Below are 24,244 nucleotides of genomic sequence, written 5' to 3' on the forward strand. Positions count from 1 at the left end.
TGAGCTTGGAGTTAACTTTGTTCATAAGGTCAAGATACCTATGAATTTTGTTTGGTGTAGATGAGATTACAAGAAAATTTTTCTAACCATTTATTACAAAAAAAAAAAAAAAAACTATAAGAAATTTTATAATTAAATTGGTACCTATTATGGTTGCTAATTAATTAGAATAAAGATTTGAGCAAGTGTGTATTAAAAAAAAAAAAAAAAAACTTATTGGAAGTGTTAGGCGATAGCCATATATATATATATATATATATATATTAAGATATAATTTAAGTACAGTACTTAAATGTTATTTTGTAAGTTTACATCTTAAAATTTTACAATTTATTTATTTTTTCTTCATAGGATAAAAAAGTATTTTTTAATTAAGTCATTTTTTGTCCAATATGTTATCTCAATCTTGAGGATAAATTTCCAGATTATTTTAGAATTTAACAGACTAAAAAAAAAAAAGGGAAAAAAAGAGGGCACCCACCCTTTCTCCACACGAACAATATAACAGATCATAGACAGCTAACTACCATGTTTATTATTGAGCAATCATTAGTCATTTCATGAAAACGGCCCCCGATCTCTCTGTGAAACTCTCAGCCATATAGCCCCTCACCTCACTCATCTCATCTCATCTCGTCTTATATGTAATCAACTAATGGTCACCGCCTCCCCGTCCCACCCTATACATTGGTTTTTAATTTAAGTTGTGAGTTGATTAATAATATCTTCTTCTTCTTTTCTTTTTTTTTTCTTTTTTTTTTTTTCAGCTTAAAATTTTTTAAAAAAAGTTTCCCTCTTATATCGAAAAAGTACTACAGTAGTTAAGGGGATATTTGATAACTAAGTTCTAACACATTTTAACATATTTTAAATAATTTTACGTATATTTCAACACATATTTTCACCCACATATATATATATATATATCAAAAATACCCAAACAACGTTCCTCAGTTTAACCAACCAAACAGGAATAACTTTTCACTAATTTTATAAATTTTTTAATTTAATAAAAAGAAAAAAAGACAAGGATGTTTATTATAAGTAGAAAGAAAGAGAAGGTAGGAGAGAGAAGAGACCATTAAGAGAGAGAGAGAGGAGTTTGACTTGGCGTCTCATTCAAGCTTCTTACTCTTTCCTTTTGGTGCTGCAGCTGCCGCTGCTGCTGCTATACAAAAATACAAAATACAAATACTATTATATTATTATTATTATTATACACACTTTGTTTTCTTCTCTCTCTCTCTCTCTCAAACTCAAACTCAAACTCAAACAATGGGCTGTGCTGGATCCTCACAGGCCAAACCAGACGGTCAGCTCTCTCTCTCTCTTTGCCAACAAATTTGATTTCTTTCTTTCCTTTCCAACAACACTTCATCTTTTTACCTTCTATTTGCTTACCGACAAACTCACTTCAAGGCAAACCCAAAACCAAATTTGTTTTTGGTTGTTGTAGCCTAAGTAAATTCTTCGATTTTGTATACAAACTATTTATTTTTATTTTTCCCGATTCATATATTTCTTTAACTTGTGAATTGCTTGGCTCTGTACATTTTTTTGCGTTTATTTGTTTTTAAATTCAGTGGCTGATTGTGATTGTGAATTGAAATTATATGTTATATGTATATGCTTCAAGATTTTAGAAACCCAAAAAAAAAATAAAAATTTAGATTGTTGGCATTGAAGGCTTTAAGAAGATATTTCCATTCTATGACGTGAGAAGAGATACAAGTGGAATGCACAGTGCCACAAATTTTTAAACCCTATTATTTATTTTCGGGAGAGGTTTTTAATTTGAGTAGCAATACTCTTCAATTACTTGGTGATGGGGTTTAGTTTTTCTGGATGTTATATTTGGTCGATGTAGTTTGTTTTTATTTATTTTTTGGGTATACTCCCCAAAGGTAGTTTTGTCAATGGTGCTAGATCAAAGCACCAGTTTCCCATGGAGGCATGTTGTGGGATGTCCTTTCTAGTGTGTTTCATTCACCATCTAGACACATGGAACTTAAAAGTCCAGCTGAATTAGTAGCTGTAACTAATTGAAGTGCTCCATGCTTTTATACTTTAATGAGAATCAATAGCTGTTGTAACTGGTATCAATCATTGTGTGCTAATGACTCAGCAATATGATTTAATTTAACTATTTCAACATTTAGTCATGATTCCAAGCTATCAATTCTTTAACTCCAGTCATTAGAGCACACAATGATTTAAACCGGTTACTACAATTGGAATCTTTTTTTTTTGACTGGTCTTGCGCTTGGAGCTCTACTCATTGTAATTCTATTTTTGAGTTCCAGGACTCCCTTCATTGTCCTATATAATTTCCTTGTAATTCATTGGATACTTTGTGTTCGTCATTGTGAACATCAAGTATTCCTCTTTTTTGAATACTGAGAGATATTCTATTATAATATATTGGATTTCTTAATTAAAACAGGGACAGCAAAAAAGATCCGGAAGCCAAAACCTTGGAAGCATCCTCAACCAATAACCAAGACTCAGCTTATGCAGTTGCGAGATGAGTTTTGGGACACTGCTCCTCACTATGGTGGTAGAAAAGGTAGTGTTGCCTCAGAATTATATGATTACGAAGATTGTTTTTGAAAGCTTTTGGAACTTCCTAAGGTTAGTGCCTAGTATAATATAAGTTCGAGAAAAAGAACAAAACAAGACTAAAGTGATAATCTCTTGTCCGATATGCAAGCAACTTTTTGATGTTTTGTCATCTGTTGAAAACCAATAGGGATCATAACCAAACAAAGAAATAATGGAACCCAACATAAAAGATCAATCAATATATATATATATATATATATATAAGACAGAATCACAAGATAACTTTCCCATGTTAGGAAGTAGTGTTGTTTATTATGTAAAACATGTTATGACACTCTTACTACATGAAAATTTTTATAACCAGGTATTTCACTCTAATTATTTCAAGAATTACTTGAGGGTCTTTGTTCATATTTGGCTTGACTCGTTGGTTTGCATTCCATTGACTGCCAAAGTTTCTGAGGGTCCTGTTTCCTAATAGATGGTTTAAGATATTTTCATTGCTTGTCCTCAAAGTTTCTGACCTTCTAGGACGTATTTCAAGAATAGTAACTAGCACTTTTATAAGGTTTCAATATCTAATATCTCTTGCACTAAGAATAGACATATCTTAAGGACTTGAAGCATTGGTTCAACATCTCATAGGAGGACCTGGTTGTCTTTAGGCATAAGGGGAGTCGATAGTGTTTATAATCTATATAGAGGATGAAACAAAGAAAATGAAAAATTGATGGCCGAATGTACCACTAACAACCATAATTTACGTTAGTCTCGTCATTCTTCATGATAAATACCTTAGTCTTATCATTGACTAGGAGGATATGAGAATGGAGATGAATTGACTAGTTTGATCAGCATATTTCTATCAAATTAAAGAAGTCTGGGGAAGGTTTGATCATATGCAGTGTAGATCAATATATATGAAATTGAGGAGTGATTTAGACATCTAGCAAAGAAAGAGGTATGATGTGATTCAGTCTGAAGGGGTTCCCTTGATGGCCACTGAGTTGGAAAACTTTTGGTCTTTTACTTTTGTTTTGGGAAAACAAGAGTGCTATCTTCACATAAATAGTTGAGATAAGGCTCTGTTGAGTTATCAACATGATGCCATTATAATCACTTGCAATCTAACTTTTCCAGTAGTGATTATTATTGTCAAGAAATAAGAAATCAGATTGATCAGCTTTTGAAATGGTCTTTCTAACACCCTGCAGGCATGTTCACCTCTGACTATTTTTATTTTTATTTTTTATTATAGGGGGTGGCGGGGTGGGATTGATAATAGTAACTTATTGGCACTCAGTTTTCTAAAGAATGGAGCCTGCCATTTTGCAGTGATTGTTATAACAGAAATGAAATAATATCTGTTACAATGCCATGGGAAGAAACCTAACGTTTTTCATGGAAATTCCCAGAATCAGATTCTGAATTGATATATTTTCTCCTGGGTTTTGCAATAAATACATATATTAATTTATATTGATTATGGAGGAGGAAGGGCAAGGATATGGAGAAGGTCAAATTTGAGTGTGGGTTGTTGAAAGAAGGGCATGCTGGCTTATGATTTACAGTGGTACCACCTTGCATAGAGTAGAATGGTCTGAGAGTCTAGCTGACTCCAATATTTGATGGTAGGCTTTGTTATGATGAGTTAATTTATTCATTTTCCTTGGTTGATTTAATGTGTACAATCCTTTGAAACAGGAAGGTGCACTCATAAACTTCAGTACTTGAAATAAGCCTCATGCAGAAGTTATGGCACATTTTGCCAATTTTTATGTGCCAGCAATTGGAACTTTACATCAACAGTAGTCAATTTTGTTATTCAATGCAACCCTGTAACATGGTTGTTTATATTGATAAGAAAAATATTTTTATCTTTTTTTTTTTTGATGATAAGAAAAGTCTATACCTTTTGGCTATTAACTACAAGTATCTTTTAGAGAAGATTATGAACTTTTGAAGACTTAAAAGTATGGCCATTTTGCTTTGATGTTATTACCATAGAAGTTAAAGAGAGGGAACGGGGAAGTAATGATTGTCAAGTTCTTGTGATTTTCTGTCAACCTTGCATGGTACCAAAAATACTTATTGTCTATATCCATCAATTTTTCGCATGTACATCTGTAATGTAATTATCATTTTGCTGGGCACTAGAGATTTGGGATGCACTGCGAGCTGCTGCTGAAGCTGACTTAAGCCTTGCACAAGCTATTGTGGACAGTGCGGGGGTCATAGTTCAAAGTGCTGATTTGACAATCTGCTATGATGAAAGAGGTACTTAATCTATGTTGTTTTCTTTTCTGATAATGACTCTTCCCCCCCCCCCCCCCCCTCTCCCTTTCCTTCTCTCTGAATGATTAAGTATCATTAACCAGTAGCAATGGTACAACAAAAGCTCATTTCAGGGCTCCAGACCAACTTCATCCTCTAAGAATCATAGGGGCAATGAACCAGGGAGGGTATAGTTTTTATAGCATTGTATACAACTTTACAATCACCTTCAAAAACTGCAGCATTTAAATTGAGAGAGGATGCAATCTCTTTTGCTGTGCTTGTTGAAATTGCAAGGTGGCAAGCTTTGGCTTTGGCTTTGGCCCAGGAAGGGTCAGCTGCAATTTCTTTTGCTGTGCTAATTTAATGATAGTGCCAGAAGTGTCCCTGCTGCACACATCAGCTAGAGAGGTGTGGTCATTTCTTGAAGCAGCATCAAAGTTAAACTTATACCAATTTGAGGGAGGGGGCACCATGAGTTGGGTTTTGTGGGTGTCAGGGGTGATGGAGTTCCAAGCCCTTAGATGGGTGGAATGGGTCATGGTGATTTGTTTGGCCAGCTGGATAGAAGTTGTAATATGTTCTTGTGGATTAAGTTATTCCTGGATCACTAGATTTGATCACAAAGCACTGAAGCAAATAAGGTAAACTTTTACACCTCATTTTTGTCCAAACCAAGGTGGGAATCCGGGAAAAGTATGTGGCTATCCAACAATGGGAGGATGTGAAGTTTAGGTTCCAAGGTGATAGGGATCAAATTTGGGGGGCAAGGCCACCACACCTGGGGCAAAGGAAATATTTAAGTTTCTCATTTATCTTTATATTCTGTAGGATCTTCCAATTTGTCGAGGGGAAGATTTGGTGTTGAAGAGCCCATTCGAGTTGGGGTCACAATCCCTCTTATCCATCAAAGACTTTGGTGAGAGTAGGATTATTTGAATGAGGGCCACTATGATTAGTTCAAATTATTCTTGTAGCTCTGTTAGATCCGACTGGAAGGAGAGTGGATTTATTTGTAAAGATCGGCTGTGCATTTACCTTTGGTTAGGGCTTGAAGAAGTGAGAAAGTGGGACCCATGGATCTTCCCAAATATTTATAGTGGAACCATTACTAACCATGAAGCAAGAGTCCTCAGAAAGGTGTTCTTGCTCTAAAATATCCCTTTCTAAGTGGTGGAGGAGTTCCTTTTTGGATTGGCCTAGAGGAGGGGTGAGTTCTTGAGAGGGTTGCCATTCTAATTTGGCCATGAAGGAAATATCAACATCTTTTGTTTTCCTCAATCCTAGGCCCCCTAGGGCTTTAGGCTTACAAAGATTTCCCCAATATATTAGATAGCAATGGTGCCTATTATTATTATTATTATTATTATTATTATTATTATTATACCCCTAGAAGAAATCCCTAAGGTTTTGTCAATATGGTCACAGGTGGCTTTTTGAAAAAGGGTCTGTTATTGAGTATTCTGTCATAGAAAAAAAAACTGACTTGATGATGAGGGTAGCTCTGGCTGTTTGTGAGTGAACTTTTGCTAGCCACCCTTCAATCCTGGCTTTAATTTTTTAGATTATTCCTTCAAAAATGGAAGGGGAGTTCCTTTTAAGACAAAGTGACAGCCCTAAGTGAATGACATCAGGTTTGCGTTGCGTCAGGCCTAACAAACGGCAAAAGGAGGCTCTAACAAAAGTATCTGGCTCTGTTTGTTTTGGTCTGGCTCTGTTTGTTTTGGTTTAGCTACAAAATCTGCGCATTGATAAAATCTGAGGAAAATGTTGACACTCTTGGTCATATGATTGGAACCTTTATGGAATTAGACATCTCTAGCAACCAACCTCTCTGTTGGAGCAAAGCCCTTAGGATCAAAGTAGACCTCGACCTCACACTCACAGAATAGTTACATTGGGGCTTTTAGCTTGACAAAAATTGCCTCCCCTTCGGATCCAATTTCAATATGAACAACTAAAAATCGTGTGCTTCAAATATGGACTTCTAGGTCATCAAAAATGAATTGCACCTCAAACCACCCTTTGGATCACAAACTAGCTCCATGGTGGCACTTTGGTTGAACTTCTAGACTTAAAAACTGAAAACCCATGTAGCTCCACCCAAGAACCTGTTGGCGGTCTTCATCTGAGCCAAATCAGAGCAAGAAGGTGTGGGTCCAATGTTAATGGTGGTGAGCCCATGAGATGGGTTACAAGCCATGGACAGAATTGCTCTCAACTTGGGTTTTTTTTTTTTTTTTTTTTTTTTTTTTCAGGATTCTATCTGTAATGAGTCTTCTGACAGGGCTATATAGGGTGAGGTTTTGAGCTTGGGGATTGTTTGATGATAGGGATATGGTTTCATTGAGATTTGTGGTTGAATGGGGCTGATGGTTTGATTTGAAGATTTGATCTGATTGAAATGAGACGAGGATGAGGAATTTGGGTTTTGATCTGGCGATGAGTGGGTGTACACTGTCATTGGGGGTTTAGTGGAAAGGCCACAAAAGTAGATGAGCTAGAGCTTTGAGGTTGGAGTCAAAGATAGGTGAGTGAAATCGAGTAAGTGGGCTGAGGGCAAGGGTTTATAGGAGGAGGCCACACCCCTCACAGAGGAGGTAGGTAGCTGAACTACAGGAAAACCACAGGAGGTGGGAGAGTACAATTACTTTCATTTTGAAATGCTATAATTTTCCCTTCTGATAATGACTTATTTCTAACAAAAATCCCCTTGGGCCATCTGGGGGAATATACTTTTCTACTAAATGGCAATTTGAGCCAAATAGTACCCCTGGGCAGAAGGATCAGTTCCTTCTTCTTTCTTGAGGAAAAGAAGGATCAGTTCCTTGTTCTAACATGGTGCGTCGTTGATGATTCTCGTGTTGAGAGATAATTTCTGATTTTATTTAGAGAAGATTTTATGTTATTATATTTATTTCTCTTCTTATTAAGTCTTGCTATCCTGGCGTTGCAAAACTTATTATTGCAGGTGCAAAATATGAACTACCCAAATATGTTTTGAGTGAGCCGACCAACTTGATTCGAGAAAGTTAATACCAGAGAGGATACATAGCACCATTTGTGCACAAAGATTGAATGTAAATCATGTATATTATTCTCTCATTCTCTTTTAATCTTTCAGTCTTACTTTTAATTATGCCTTCCATTTGCATTCACTCTGGACTTCTCTTAGCTTCTTGTAAGTTTCTTGGTTAATTGAATGGAAATGCAACTTGTTGGCTTTTGTTGGTGGGCGTTTTTGTGTTTGTGGTGGTCACATGTTAGCTGTTGAAGGTTTGGCCATGCTAACCTTGGATTTATTTATGGCAGTTAAGTTCAAAACTTGACACTAATCCAGTCTCTCATTCAAAACTGTGCATGAGACTTTCATCTGGCACGGCTCCTAAGTTCTAAAAGAAAGAAGAACTCGTCTTCTTTCCTTTTTTGATTACCTTCTTCACATATGTATAAGATCGAATTTATTTTATTTCTAAAAAGGATTACTAATTCTTAACTTTTCGAGGAATCCTTTATTAGTGATTGTGAATGATTGATTTTTCTCAATCTTTTCAACTTTGGTTCCGTATGAGCAAGTTAGAAAGATTGAGAAATAGGATCATTTGATTTGATTCGTTCTCAATTGCCATGAGATGATCATCTTAGGGTGATCTTTTTGTCAACGGTTGCACTTAAACCCGCAAGAGCAGGGGTGAAACTAGAAGTCTAGAACTTTTAGAATGAGAAGGCCATAATAACCATTACAAAATTTTTTCCAATTTAGGAATGTTGCATGAGAAATATGAATATATATATATATATTTTTTTTTTTTTTTGGGGGTGGTGGGGGTGGATCCTTATATTTTTTGAAGATCTTAGCTAAAATTAAGGGTAAATTTTTCATTATTGGAAAGTTATGCACGAGAAATAAAGTCCAAATTCAAGAAATAAATGCGGACAATGAACCTCTATTGATATCCAACGGTAAAATGAAAAGTAGAATAGTACAGGTCTAGTAGGAAAATGAAAACAGAATAAGGAATGTCCATTTGTAAGAGGACAATATATCATGCATTTAGCAATGAAGTTAAGGGTATTTTGGTCTTTCTAAGGTTACACGAGTTTGACCAAAGTTTTTCTTCTTCTTTTTTTTTTTTTTTTTTTCATTGGATATTTTTGGGGTACTTTTTGACACCGTACTTGTGTTTCACATTTTGCTCTTTTCTTTATTTCCATTCTTCTCCCAAATTCTTTTCACAAGGTTAGGGCTTGATAGTTTCAATTTAGTGAACCTCGGACTTTGTAACTTTACTTATGAGTTATGATCCTTAATTATACTTTTGAGGATCAAATTATCCAGTATAAGAGCAACTACATCAATCCATGGATAATCTTGCAAAATACAAAAAGTAGTTCTTTTTACACATTTTGACCAAAAAAACGCCCATAGCAGTGAGTGCAAAATTGTGCATAATTATATAAGAGCTACAGTAACCGTGCATACATGGTTATTGTAGCTCTTCTATACATTATTTTAATAATTTCTAATTTCGCTCCCTTTTTTCTCTCTCTTCTCCAATTGCAAAACCAACGCCCTCATCATCAGCTTCTTCCTCTAATACACACACTCCCACAGACAAAATCAAAAATCAACCACAGACATCACAAAACCAAACACACCTACACACGGACACACCAACAGAGACAGAGAGAGTGGATGGGTGCTTATGACGGATTGGCATGCTTGGATTGAAGTTTCAGATTGGCGTTCTTCTCGTCGTGCTTGGATCAAAGTTCTTCTCGCCGTGCTTGGATTGAAGTTTCAAATTAGCACTGTGCTTGGATCGAAGTTTCAGATCAGCGTTTGGAATAGATCGAAGTTTCAGATAGAAATTTTAGATCGATGTTTGGAATAGAGAGGAGATTTTAGCTTGGATCGGAGTTTCAGATCGGCGTCGTGCTCCCTGCTTGGATCGAAATTTCAGAGAGGAGTTTGGAATAGAAAGGAGTTTCAGAGAGGAGTGAAAATGTTGGAAAAGAGAGGAGTTTCAGAGAAGACTCTAGAATAGAGTCTCGTGAGTGGAGAGTGAGGGTTTGAGATAAAAAATAATAAAAAAAGTGAGAAATTGATTATTTAAATAAAATAGATGATATAATAGATAAACTAATGTGGGTGTTTTGTAAAAATAGATGTGTAAAATAAAAAAAGTAGGTTTTTAGTGTAAAAATGGGTGTGTAAAATACACTAAGGCTCCGCTTGGGAGGAGGGAATAGAATGGAATGAAAAGGAATAAAAAGAATAATTTTAGAATATTCTTTCATTCTCTTGTTTGGGAGTTTTAATGGAGGGAATGGAAAGTCTATTCCCTCGTTTGGGAGTTTAAATGAGAGGGAATAGAATGGGTAGAAGGGAATACTCATTCCTCTCGATTCCCTTAAAACCTCAAATTTTCATTCCCTCGAAATTGGGAGGAATGAGAGGGAATGAAATTAGATTTAATGATTTTTTTACTAAAACTCCAAAAATACACCTATATATTCAACCATTTATTTTAAAATAGGAGTCTAATAGTAATATTGTTATAAAATGATTCTATTCCATTCTCTCCATGTTGCTCTCAAACAGGATTACTTACATTCCATTCATTTTCATTCCTTTCCATTCCTTTATTTTAAAACATCCAATCAAGGTTACTTAATTCCATTCTATTCTATTTCTTTCCCTTACTTAAATACATTTCATTTCATTCTATTCCTTTCGATTCCCTTATGACCATCTCATTCCATTCCATTTTATTCCCTTGTGAACTCCCAAGCGGAGCCTAACTGATGTGGTTGCTCTAATCCATTTTGTTACATATAATAAATGAATAGTAAAGAAGAAACATACTCTTTATCTTGTATTAAAAAAAAAAAGGCGTAAATTTGGTCCCTACATTTTGAGTCAATTTCTATTTTGGTCTATACTTTTTTATTTTACTACTTTTAATCCCTAAGTTGAAAAACGAGTTCCATTTTGGTTCTTACTGTCATCTTACTAACGGAAATTGTTGGCACAGTTAATACTGACTTGGCCATTCAAATAATATTAAAAAAATTTATTTGGTATTTAAAATATGCCACTTAGCATTTTAATTTAGAACTTTAAAAATAAAGAATTTCTAATTTATCAATTTTAATTTGAACTGAAAAAAAAAGATTACTTTTGAATTTTAAAAATTTAGATATTTTTTGAATAACTTACTCAATTTCTATTAAGCAAACCAAACACAACATAAAAATTAAATCTTAAAAACTCAAACAAAATCTCCAAGCTCTCTCTCTCTCTCTCTATGAAAATTTCAACCTCTCTCTCCAAGCTATTTCTCTCTACAAAAGTCTCCAAGCTCAAGGTGAAGGTCGAGGTGACTGAAGGTGAGTTTCGGGTGGAGGAGGAAGTCACGGTTCTCGCAGGTGACGTGCTTTTAGCCTTTGCTTTTGAGCACATAGCAGTGTCTACGGTGGGTGTGCCGCCGACAAGGGTAATCGCAGCTATCGGAGAGCTCGCGAGGTCGATTGGGACAGAAGGACTTGTTGCGTTCTGAGGGACTTTCCGATGTGGGTTTGGAACACCTTGAGTTTATCCATTTACACAAAACGGCAACGTTGCTTGAAGCTACTGTGGTTTTAGGAGCAATTCTGGGAGGTGGGTCTCACAAATAGGTTGAAAAAGATCAGCTATCTGGGTTTGATCCAAAGAAGGTTGCGTCGTTGATTGCTTTGGCTAATTACATTGCTAATCGGCAAAACTAGTCTCATTATATGTATAACAATTGTTGTTTAGGTGAAATGGATAGTTATGTTTGACAAAAGGTTGGCAGATTTTTTTTTTTGATGAGAAATACATGAACTATTCATTCATCTGAAAATGAGCTACACCAGAGATAGCAAAACAACAACTGGGAGAACAAAACAACAAACAACAACACACCACCATCTACAATGATTACATGCCGATCTCTCCAAGTGGTTCAGTACATCAGTTTGGTGTGAGGCACGAATCTTCTTCTGAGGATTTTCAACACTCTCATCTAAACAGTCATGCATGGCTATTCTTTTTGAACCCGAGAGCCCAGCAATATTCTGTGCTTGCGTAATAAAATTTTGGGGTTTCTTTCCTTGGGCTCTAGCAACCCTTTTTTAATTCCCTCTCTTTGGGCATAAAGAGGTATTGGTGGGCTCATTTTTAGGAGAGGGTTTGCTTGTGGGTTTCGGGCTGGGTGATTTTTGGGCCTAAGAGGAATGCATTTGAAAGCCCATATCCAAAGCATTGACTTCTACTTCCTTCCCCATCACTGAGGACTTTTGGGAATCACGTGAGTGCACGTCTGAAGAGGGCGTTGGGCTCAAGGGGCGTACTTGAACATCATTACTCTAGTTCTCCACTGACAGCACGACTGACTTGCTGCCTTGCCCCTAGTTTGTGTTGTTGGAGCTTGTGTGATTTGACAAAGCAATTGAGTGCCTCGCTTGCTCCATACCTAGACTCGCCTGACTAGCAGTCATCGGATTGTGTTGAACACATGTCTTCTTCCATTCTTTCCTCCGACCCACTGCTGCTAGTAGCTTTTTGTTTCTCAAAAACCCCCTTAAAACTACTGTTTGCTCTGATCCAGTCCTCATATTGCCTGTGACATTTGGACTTACCTTGATATCCAGAACAATATTTCTCATCATGACCCGAAACACCACAAATGGAGATTTCTTCTTCCTCTTCTTTAGTGAGTTGAAGATGCTGAATCCCATCAATGATTGCATGATCCATTTTGATGAGGGGTTTTAACCAAACCTTGTAGGCTACTTAAGACCTAGAAAAAACCCGTATTGGAAAAGAGAGAGAGGACTTGTGCTAAGGCAAGAGAAAAAGGCTCCTACTGAGGGAGAGAGTTTTTGTAATTGCTCTAGATTGCACCTAATGTATATGTTTGATCAATGCAGCAATTTGTTTGGAAATGAACCTAAGTTTTTAAAGGTTGGAAGATTTTGCTGTAGCGGATGAGCTTGTATCAAATCTTGGAATATTCTTCTACATGGATGAATCAATTATATTAAAAAAGCGGTGGAGATGAAGAGTGGCTTGGTGGATTTGGGTTTAGTTTGAACTTGGGATTTGGCTTCTTTGGTTGAGCCAGAGAAAACAAAAGATTAACCACTAAGACAGAGATGAAGAAAACAAAAAAGACAAAAGATTCAAACGGCTTTTTTTTTTTTTAGTTTGTGTTTGTTGTTGTTGGTATGCCTGAGGGATTGAGCTGGTTTGTTAGAATTTGTGGGTATTTTGTTCATGATGTATTGTGTTGTGTTTGATTTTCTAGGCTTGTGCTCATGTGTTCTTGATGAAGAGGATGTTAGATCTAAATTCATGTGCTATTGATTTTTAATTCTGTTTTTTCATTTCTTTTTGTTAAAATTGATAAATTAATTTTTAAAATTCTAATCTGACATGGCATTTATAAATTGCCAAATAATTTTTTTTTTATTATTTTAATGGCTGAGTTAACATTTATTGTTAGTACTGTACTTCGTTTGGCACATCAACAATTTCTGTTAAATAAGTAACAGTAGAAACCAAAATCAGAGGCATTTTTCATTTTAGGGACTAAAAGTGATAAAATAGAAAAGTAGAGACCAAAATAGAAATGGACCGAAAATGTAAGGACAAGTGCATTTATGCAAAAAAAAAAAAAAAAAAAAACACAGTTGTGACAATAAGAAACATACTCTTTGTAAAACCGTCGTTACATTGACATTTCCCAAAGAATTAGAGTAGGTACTCTATGGATAAACGTAAGAGGAACGCAAATACATTGATTCCCTCCTTGGCAAAGCACAAGGTGCTCTATTAACAACCTTTTGTCCAAAATTCCTTAAATCCTCCAACTAAATGAAACCCAGACTGAATTACTCAAGAGAACCTAATAATTACTTGAAGACTAGCATTTAAAGACCCATCAATTTATATAGTTCTCTATTCACATTGACACTTCGCTTAAGTATCCAATACGTCTCCTTAAACCCTCTTGAAGAATGAAAGAATGTTGCCTTGCTTAGGATCTTTCAAGCTCCCTGCTTTCTTATTTCCTGCTTTACCTGTTTGATTGGATGGAGCCGTGGTTCCTGTTGTTGGTGACTTCTTAGCTACAGGAGGCCTGGATTCATAAACCCAAACATTTAGAGCCTAATCAATCAGAGCTATATTTCAGCTAAAAAGATAGTATTTACAGGGAGAATCTTGCATACACAAAGCAAAAAATCAGTCTTTCAATTTTTTGCTTTGATTTTCCTATAGTATTTCAAGATGTCATCATAGATAGTATTTCAAGATGTCAATTTTTTACTTTGATTTTCCTATAGTATTTAAAGGCATTACACACTAAGCACACTAATGCCTCAACTAGTGCTTACAAATTGACCATTGGAAGAAATAACTACATATACTCACAAACATCTGACTTATACTCCTTGCACCTCTCCCACAATTTTTATGCAACAGCAATAAGTTTGATTTTCCTATATTATTTGTAAGGCCCATACTGCCTAAATTGCAATAATGACTACAGGTAACCTCCATTAGAAATGACCCAAGCAATTTGGCACCATTTGTATTCCACAAAATTCTCAGCACAAGGTAGATTTGGCCCCAAAGATACAGGTGTGCATCTTTAAGGCAGTGATTTGTAGTTCCAATAATCAAACTAAGTGCATGATTTAAAATGAATGAAAAGTGGACCAAGAGATGGACAATTTTCTTTTGCTATTTTTATCATAGAACAAGTTTATCATCAAACCAGCATGACATTTATCAATGAAACCTGTACAAACATGCAAGATATGCGAAAGTGTATTTTTTATTAAACATAGATGGAAAAGATGAAGCACATAAGTAACCTGCTAACTGTATTGCTCAATGCAAAGTTGTCAGTTTTCTTTGTCATACTACTGTCGGCTTTCTTTGCTTCTGTCTCTTCACCCTCCCAGATTACCTCAGTTACTGGAGCAAGATACAAACATATAATTATAAATAAAGGAATAGTATATAAAAAAAAAAAAAATTGACTAACAAAATTGGCTATAAATATGGTTTGTTTTACATAGAGCATTTATAGAAACTATATGCAGAAACAGAGTTATGTGACCAATATTTTAGTAATCCTAAAGAATAACCTTCTACATTATTGAGTGGTTTTAAGAATATTGAACTTAAAAGAGCCAAAATAAAATAATATCAAACAGTTATAATAAGAACAATTCTCCACTGCTAAACAAATTGGGTGCGATTATTGTACCAAGATGGGTTACCTAGGAAGAGCAGATATAAGTATTTGTTTTACATATCCGTTAAAATGTGAAAGCTGTCTTGACTTCATTAAATTAGGATTAGGTAGTGAATTCCCAAAGAAGAAACTATGACTACCACAGCAGATAATATATACAAACAGGTCTCCTTGGAACCTGAAGCATCTAAGAATGTGTTTACCTTCTCTTCCCCGCTCATCGATCCGTGTCTTCAACACCTTTTTTCTTTTAGGGGAATTTGGAGCAGCAATTTTCAGATTATCCTTATTTACATCACTTTGAGGAATACAGTTTTGAACTTTCTCTGTAGAGGAAGTTCCAGTGTTTGTGCCCTTACTGATAACCGAAGAATCCTCTCTCAGCGGTTGGTTAGATTCTTTGTCCGTAACTATCTCTTCCTTAACCTCAAGTTCATCTTCTATTTGCTTGTCCGAGTTCAAATTGGATTTCTCTGAAACCAAAACTTTTGTACTTTGTTTCTGATCTTGAGATGATTGAACTTTCAGAATATCTGGTGATGCTAAACTGACTGCATCTTCATATTCATCTTCGTCTGAGAAATCAAAAACAACTCTCCTTTTTTTACCACTCTCACCATTGGAGGCTCTCTTAAAATTGACATCTTGACCATCATCATCGCTGCTGCCACCCTCTACAGCTTCACGAGCACATATTTGAGCCTCTGCACTGGCTATTAAAATGTAGAAGGAAGAAAATAGTTAGTAGGTAAAAGAAAAAATGTGAGCTAAGAAAATAATATTAAATGTAGAACAGTAGTTTGCATTATGCAATTCATCTCAGGAAAAATCTGTCAATACTAACTTCTTTATTGTCAAACAGACTTCAAATTTTAACAGCATAGTATAATCTGAATGGAAACCAACCAGTTGGATTTGGAAGGACATTATTATTTTCCACAGGGACTACTGGCTTTGACTTTGCAGATGCACGACCCCAAATATTGGCCAATGAACCCCCAGTGCCAGAAGAGCTTTTACCATTCTGGACTTTCTTTTTTCCAGCAGTCATGGGAGGGACTTTTTCTTTATCTGAAGGAGGCTTGGTACTCTGACTGTGAACCCCTGTGCCATCGGTTTCACTTTTGACATCTTGTACCACATTGGGAGTCTGCAGAACAACTTTTGGGTTAGATTCCTGGACTTTATTTTGCTGAGCTTGTGGAACCACATTATTTTGATGCATAGTATTGCTTTTGGATTGCCCTTGGCCTCCAGCAGTTTTGGGCATTGGATTTGCAATGCTAACAGGTGTTCCCTCCATATTGCGCTTGACAAAGGAATTGGAAATCCCACAGAACCTGAAGAAGGATAGCAGTGAGCATCAAGGAAGAACTAGCACATGTAAACTCATTCATGTGGCCCATGACTGGAAAGACTAAAATTACTACTCACCAAAGAGACATCGACCACTATTACTTTTATCAACCTTTTCTTTTAATTCTTTCTAACATAAATAATTCAGAAACAATGTCCAAAAAGACTACATGAAGTGTGAAGTAATATTAGTGAAAGGGCTTATTGATTTTAACTCTTACATAATTTTCTATGTTTTAGGTGGTTAGGGGCTAGTGATATAGCTCAAAATTCAAGAAAAATTGGGGAAAACAAGTAGAACAAAAAAGACAGGATATAACCCAAGAATCAACACTTAGGGTGGCTTGAAATCAACACCAAATGGGAAAACCTATGAATCAACACTTAGCCATCAAAAAGTTTCCAACTTAAAATTCTATTCATCAAATCAATGTCTCCAGAATGTTTTCTCAGGGGGTAGGGCCTTTAAATAGGCTCCCAAATTGTATCAAATAAGGAAAGAATTAAATGACAATCAAATCCCATAAAATCCTCAAATTCAAATGATATCAAATACTAAAATAGCTTAACATCAAATTAACAACAAAATTGGTCCAATGAAAGCAATCGCTAGGGATAACATCAACTCTCCCAGAGGGGGAGACTTAACCCATCCAGTGTAGCTCCCCATGGCACAGGTAGCTCCCCATGGCACAGGTATTGCTCAAGCAAATTAGGGTCAAACTGTTACAACTCAACTTTGGATCCAAGTGCAATCTGAGTCTGGTTGTCACTTTCAACGAATTAGAAAGGTTAAACTCCTATGTTCCTAGTGGAAACAATCTGCTTATCCACAATAGCATCAATTGTTCTTTATGTGCTAAGATAAATGTTTTGTGATGTTGGATTAGTCATAGGGCTTTAATGGGATCATGGGAAAGCTCATCAAAAACTTTTCTGGGATGGCTGTTAGACAGTTATAGATCCTCAATATTAAATGCAAAGCAAACTCCATAATTAGATGAAAAGTCAATAATATCCGAACTTGGTCCAACCCATTTCAAACACTTTGAATGGTCCAACACTATAGACTTGCAGACGCCTAATGGATTCGTAAGGAAACAATTCAGGCCTAATTGGACCATAACATAATCCACTAAAAATTCTTTATAACATGACTAAACCTGAATTTTATGCTGACTATCAATTGCTTGAAATTTCCTACTAACCTCATGATGCAATTCATGAATATGATTAGGGGTGTCCATGGGTTGGGTTGGATTGGGTTTGGGGTGGACCCACACCCAACCCTATTGAATTGGTGAACGGAAAATGGACTCGCAGCTAAACAAATATTCAGGTCAGAGCCGGTGGCTCGGGCCATCAGTTGAGTGGGTCAGATTCGTCAGGTGATTTCGAGTTTGAAGGAAAAGCACAACATAGAGAGAGAGAGAGACGAATCAAACAAAAATCAAACCTTACAACCACAAAAATCCACAAATTTTAATCTCCAACAACCCAACACAGTTCTACAAGTATCATGCCACATGAAAAAAGCCAAAAAACAGAAAATCTAAACAAATCTGCTTAAAATTTTTGTATTGCTCACCAGATCTACCCAAAACTTAAATCACACGACCTAAAAATCTACCTAGAGCTCGAAATCTTCTAGATATTGGCATCATTGAAGTGGTTCTGGGACAAAGAGTGACAAAGACATCCCCATTGTGGTGAGAAATTTATAGAGACAGAGAGAGAGATATGATATTTGAGATTTTGAGAGTTATATAATCTTTTAGATACAAGAGAGTAATCTGATCCAATAGATCAGTTTGAGTGAGATAGAATAGTCTAGAATCAAATAAAAAATTATTATTTGTTGATAAGATTATATTTTCCACTTATGAGAGCATGGCATGTACAAATAACTAGTAAGCCTTTTCCTCATTTTAACAGTTGGGTCTGTTTCATCGGGTAAGAAATCAACCCAACCGTCAACCGAACCGAAAAATAAAAATTTATATCCTAAGACCTGTAACCGACTGTCCTATCCATTTGGAGTTGACCGCTGGGCTTCGGTTCAGGCGGGTCCAATCAGCTTGGTACGGTCATCCGACCAATTGGACAACCCCAAAATACGATGTGCATATGTCTCTATTGACTCATACTTTTTTTTCTTTTTTTTAATATATAAGTAATCGAAAAATTTATCAATAAAAAGTACTCTATGTTTGTGATGATGAACAAGTAGTACTAGAAGCAATTACAAGCAAATCAAATAGATATACTAAAATAATGTTGAAAATCAGAAATGGAAGTACATTGCGTAAAACCCCAAACCTAAGACCAATCAAACAAATTCCGAATTAGGAAGGACTTCAAATGATCTATAGGTCTCTCAACATCCTCAAAGGTGTGACTGTTTCCCACCAAACTAACCACATCACACATGCTGGTACCAAATTCCAAACATCAGAAGAATGTTTCCCCAACCAATTCTGCCATCCAAACAAAAGAGAGGCGGCCTTTTCCAACAAATCCATTGAATCCATGTTGGTTCTTAATGGGGATGGGTAGGAATTGTAGGGGAATGTATGAGAATTGTAGGGGAAATAACTTAATTCGAGGTAGTCACCCTCCATAGAGAAATATTAAGAGAGAGAGAGAGAGAGAGAGAGAGAGAGAGAGGAAATGCACTAAGAAATGAATTGGTTTATTCTTCAATATCTAATGTGAATTACAATCATGTATTTATAGGAGACTAGCTCTAATCTCATTGGCCCACATTGCTTAAGATAATTGGCTAGTTAATTCAACATGTGCTCTAAGAATTACTCCATGCGTTAAATGAGTTACATGTGCTCAAATCCTAACTAACTCATCCTAATCTCAACTAACTAACTACCTAATTAAAGGGATTACAACAATTATTATCATATTCCTAACAATCCCAAACATCCGAAAAACTTCACTCAAAGCATGAGCAGTCAATGAAGCAAAAGATGACCCACTATAGTGATAGTGGGAGAAGATCTAAACTAGGGTTGCTTAAAAAGGACTCATGCCTATAGCCCAAGTGATGGGATAGTTGTTTGAAATTTTTGTGGGAGGGAAATGAAATTTTTGCTTGTTTCTCTCTCAAGTTCTTCCTTGCGCTCTTCATCTATGTCATGGATTTCAGTATTGTTAGACTCATAGACTAGTTATTCTATATCTTCCTCATCACTCCTGTTTTCATCCATCAATGATGAGGCCTTTAATGGGAGACTTGGCAGCAATGTGACAAAGCCTTGACATTTAAAGCACTTGACTCAAGAGTTCAGATATTGAGGGGTTCACTAGGCATCCCATGTCCCTTTTCATCTTTACAAATTAACAAAATATTGGGGTTAGGGTTGGACTGAAGTGGAACTACTGCAGTTTACTCCTTGAAGATTGAGGGTTACTTGATGTTTTACAAATCTTGGGATTGCCTCAAAACTGGTACATGGTGACCATTCCATAATTCTAGAGAAGAGTTTAAGCCTGGTCTAGGGCGATAACCTCACAGAGGACTAACAATTTCATGAGGTTCTGTTTATAGATGAGTCTGGTAAGGTTTGATGGAGTTTGAGTTGGTTTGGTGTTTGATCTGAACTATTTGTTGGTTGGGTTCATGGCTAGCATAAAATCAAGTCAACAACAATTTCAGAGCAATGAAATGAGTCACCAGTGTCTGCATCAGCTAAGCTAGAGACTAAATAGCTACAGTAAGCAGCCAAATCTAAAATAATAGCAAAGTCTACAAGATAAAAACTAGAAAGACCTTTGGCACATTACGGTATGAAGAACGAATGGCACGGCACACACAAGCTTCACACGCACACTAACTAACCTGTTATCTCTGAAGCAATTGTCAACCTTAAATGACTGCTTAAAGAGCTCTTCAGCTTGTACAAACTCGGGATTCCAAAGTGCAGCTGGATCCTTTGGAACAGAAGCTTGCACACTATAAACCTGAACTGAGCAATTGCCATCAAACTCTTGTTTAGCTTCTGCACAAAATTGAAGAGAAGAGAATATTAGTTTCTCACGACTTTTTTTTGAGTTGGCAAAAGCAAGGTGCTGCAGCACATGGGATGGGACTCAATTATTTATTTATTTATTATTTTTTGAATATGATGCTGGTATCTAATGGGTGAGCATGCTCTGTATTAAATCTATTAGCAAGAAATCGTGTAGTTTGTTTGGAGGGTACCTAAGCAATTTGCACAATTCATTCTTAAAAGAGTTAAAAAGAGAGTGTAGAAGATTATTATTATTACCTGAAAGTTTAGGAGAGGAAACAAGGGTTATATGGTAATTAGAGGAATCATTCTTCAACCATCCAGACAATGTATATACCACTTCCAGTTCCAATCCCGACCCACCACCGCTTCCGCTTCCTCCGTGTTTTTCAACGAATTCCCAAAGCAACCTATAAATCTTAAATCAACTTGCCTTTCTTTGCATTGCATATAATAATAATAATAAACACAAATTACCTCTTAGCAGCATTTGATGAGAGCAAATAATTGCGACTGAGCCACTTGTAAGAAACCACTTGGAGGGTGTCGGAGACAAGGGATTGGATCTCGTCTAGCAACCCTAGGGTTTCGATTTCTGCCATCACCAACCGACGCCGCCACAATTCAAACTTCTCCTCTTCTACTTGTTCTCAAGGGTTTGGGAATTTTTTTTTTCTTTTCTTTTTTGGACGGAAACCAAACCAGAGGAATAATAAATAACCCCTATGCTATGGCTATCTATGTATGTATATTTATATTTATATTTATTTTACTCTCTCAGGGTCAGGGGGTTTTACTTTTACTGTGTTATTTTCTTATTACTTTCCCTCCTTAATTCCGATCCCCACTTGTTTTCCCGCCATTTCTTTTGTGTCTTTGGACTTTATATATTTAGTTTCTACTCTAGTCTCTCCATTCCTCCCTCAAAAAAGAGAAAAAAAGTAGAACGATATAGTGGTCTCAAGTAGGGATGGCAATTTTTTTCCGTCCCGCTTAATTTGCCTCTCCTTGTTTTGCTCTACGCAGGTTTTTCCCACCCCACAAAAGTGGTGAGACAGGAATGGGGCAAGATTTTAGCCTCGCATCACGAGGCGAGGATGGGGCAAGATTTTAGCCTCGCACCACGAGGCGAGGATGGGGCAAGATTTTTTAGCCCCGTCCCGCATTATTAAGGGTTATAATTGTAAATTTTTCATACCCTAAAACCCTACTATTTAAAGAAATATATCAATATTAACTTATTTTATTTTACCCAATGTGGTTCTCTGCCTTTATTTTATTATGTGTTATACTATAAGATTTTTATTTTTATTTTTTATGATTGTCTTATTAAACACTTGGATATATTATTCAATTTTTTCTAAAAATTGATTTGATTTGATGAGATAAATTTAGTTGTAATTTCAAGTATATTTTTATTAATGAAATAAGTTTATTTAAAAAAATTGTACTAGTTATAGGACAAATTAACAAAAAGTAGAATTTTACAGGGTGGGGCAGGACCCCAAAGAGCGGGGATGGGGTAAGAAAGTTTTCCTCGTCATGCGAGACGGGGCAAAACAAAATCATGCGGGGCGAGAACGGAGCAAGACAAAACCATGCGGGGCGAGGACGAAAACCCCATCCTTCGGCCCCGCCCCGCCCCACCCCATTGCCATCCCTAGTCTCAAGACTCAACACATCAACATAATTCTTTTCATTAAGCCATCTGTCTCACCTAATTTATTTTATTTTAATTTTTAATACCTAAACCCCACCTCAAAGCCCATGAATAACCCCCAAGTCCTCGTGGCAAAGGGAGAGGTACTACTTCACCCAACATTAGTGGTAGTAGCTGTTGATACCCATTTTCGTGACACATTCTGATTCAATCAAACCTGACCTCATTATGGGCATAATTCATTTGTATATTATATTTTATTCTTTTAAACATTGTCCAAGCTCATGTTACATATTGAGGAAATTGAGGAGGTGTAGTTTGGAGGGTATAAATCGGTTTCATTACAACCTTTTGCATGAGCCCAGCTCATGCGTGCTATCAAGTGGGTAAGGAACATTGGTAGCACCTTAGGTTCATGGAGGAGGTCCTATACCCGAAATTTTCACCCCAAAAGAGTTTTTATTCTTTGGCTGACTGTGGCCTAACTTTTATGCTCTACATTATTTTTGCCTAAAACACGTAGCTGACCCTAAGTGGCTAGCCTTGTCTACTACAGTAACCAAATTAATGCCGCCTCCAAGGATCTGCCATGTCTATGACATATCAACCCATTAATTTAGACCACTTCATCTCTCAAATTATACAAAAAACAAGCCAACCCTCTTACCTGATTAAGCAAATTTGACTATAACCTCTTGGAATGATACCTTGGGGTTCAAAACCTTTTTTATTGGCAAAAAACCAGTCACTTAGAGCACCTCAAACTCAATACAAAATGCCCCAATCAGATTCAAAAACAAGGAATCACATTTTACCCTTGGAGCTGAAACTTTAGAGAAAAAGTCCATTTAGTCAACAATGATTCTCACAATTCTGAAGTCAGGGGGTGGAAATATGGGTACAGGAGAACCGTCAATCTCTTCCTCACAACCTCTCTCAATTTCATCTTCTTGCTGACTGTAAGTTGAAATTTCAAACATGTTATATTTTTATGCATTTTTAGCATTTTTGTTATTGGCATTTTGATTTCTCTCTTGTTAAAACATCATTAGCCTCTGTTCACTAAATATTGGAATTTTGGGCTTGACACTTTCCACAAATAATAGCTTCTAAATAACCTAAGGGGAAATTTGAGTCATTCTTGCATTTTTTGCCCTTGTCGCAAAAACGTCCCCAGCCAAACTTTTAATTGGTTGTAGACTATTAGTGTCACCTATTCATTTAGTCTTCTAACTCAATTAAATAAAATAAAATCGATAAAGGTTTTAATAATTTGTTTGCTTATTCATTTTCTATTATATAAAAGAGCAAACGGGTGAAGTTACAATATTTTTGGTTTGTTCAATTCGCATTATTTCACTATCCACCTTCTTTTTTTTGGGGAGGGGGGTAAATGTCACTCATTGGACTTACTTTTTAATTTTTTATATACATATAATAATAATAAAATATTAACACAACAAATTGCCACAGTATTTTCACAACTGTTGAAGTGTTAATTCCCTATAGATCAAAATATATATATATATATATATATATATATATATATATTTATATTATACTGAAACTAATTACAACTAAAAATAAAGATATTATGAAGAAAGAAGTGTTACATTCACAATATTTTTCACAATACTTTCATAACAAATTATAGATGGTAAATTGTTATTAGTTATGTAAGGACGCGATTCGTGACGGACCGTAACAGTGTCGGGTTCGCACGTGAAAAGGCCCCTAACAATATCATTTGTAGAGCGTGGGTTTGGAAGACTAGGCCTTGTTCGATAGGCGGTGGGTTTTTCGCGGTGTTCGTATGAACTTAAGCTTTCCTACACCCCTGGAGTCTTTCTCCTGGAGGTGGGCTGGGAGGCCCTGGTTTCTGGCCATTTTTCCCAACCCCCTTTTAGGTTACTTCTTTTTCCTTTTATATTCGCCTGCGTTCATTGTCCTTCGTCCACGTATAGGGTCAATGTTTCCAAAATTGATACTTGTCCCATCAGCCTATCCCCCAAAGTCGTTGGGGATGGTTGTAAAAGCCAAAGAATGCGGCTCTGTCAGGTTCAGAGCATTAAATG

The 24,244-nt window shown here is 36.2% G+C and overlaps 2 protein-coding genes across 2 annotated transcripts; one reads left to right on the forward strand and one right to left on the reverse strand.

Moving 5' to 3' along the window:
• The first annotated feature begins 1,080 nt into the window (after positions 1-1,080).
• Positions 1,081-8,070, forward strand: LOC115955939 (ubiquitin domain-containing protein 1-like). The gene is made up of 4 exons (XM_031074354.1): positions 1,081-1,312; positions 2,444-2,566; positions 4,720-4,839; positions 7,808-8,070. Exons 1-4 carry the CDS (start codon positions 1,276-1,278, stop codon positions 7,870-7,872), a joined length of 345 nt encoding a protein of 114 aa, XP_030930214.1. The 5' UTR covers positions 1,081-1,275; the 3' UTR covers positions 7,873-8,070.
• A 5,468-nt stretch (positions 8,071-13,538) lies between these two features.
• LOC115957523 (DNA polymerase delta subunit 3) lies at positions 13,539-21,240 on the reverse strand. Its single transcript, XM_031075790.1, has 7 exons — positions 20,987-21,240; positions 20,768-20,919; positions 20,338-20,497; positions 16,035-16,468; positions 15,332-15,841; positions 14,743-14,845; positions 13,539-14,003 (listed from the first exon to the last, which is right to left on the reverse strand). Exons 1-7 carry the CDS (start codon positions 21,109-21,111, stop codon positions 13,865-13,867), a joined length of 1,623 nt encoding a protein of 540 aa, XP_030931650.1. The 5' UTR covers positions 21,112-21,240; the 3' UTR covers positions 13,539-13,864.
• Between the last annotated feature and the right edge of the window lie 3,004 nt (positions 21,241-24,244).

The sequence above is a fragment of the Quercus lobata genome, chromosome 8 (genome assembly GCF_001633185.2).
Source record: "Quercus lobata isolate SW786 chromosome 8, ValleyOak3.0 Primary Assembly, whole genome shotgun sequence".
NCBI lineage: Eukaryota > Viridiplantae > Streptophyta > Magnoliopsida > Fagales > Fagaceae > Quercus > Quercus lobata.

What these genes read in the sequence shown, in the direction of transcription:
- LOC115955939 (XM_031074354.1), top strand. Translation starts at nt 1,276, where the DNA reads ATGGGCTGTGCTGGATCCTCACAGGCCAAACCAGACG. An exon ending in TCACTATGGTGGTAGAAAAG is followed by an intron (nt 2,567 to 4,719) that starts GTAGTGTTGCCT and finishes GCTGGGCACTAG; the next exon opens with AGATTTGGGATGCACTGCGA. An exon ending in AATCTGCTATGATGAAAGAG is followed by an intron (nt 4,840 to 7,807) that starts GTACTTAATCTA and finishes TTATTATTGCAG; the next exon opens with GTGCAAAATATGAACTACCC.
- LOC115957523 (XM_031075790.1), bottom strand. Translation starts at nt 21,111, where the DNA reads ATGGCAGAAATCGAAACCCTAGGGTTGCTAGACGAGATCCAATCCCTT. An exon ending in TCATCAAATGCTGCTAAGAG is followed by an intron (nt 20,920 to 20,986) that starts GTAATTTGTGTT and finishes TAAGATTTATAG; the next exon opens with GTTGCTTTGGGAATTCGTTG. An exon ending in TTCCTCTCCTAAACTTTCAG is followed by an intron (nt 20,498 to 20,767) that starts GTAATAATAATA and finishes AATTTTGTGCAG; the next exon opens with AAGCTAAACAAGAGTTTGAT.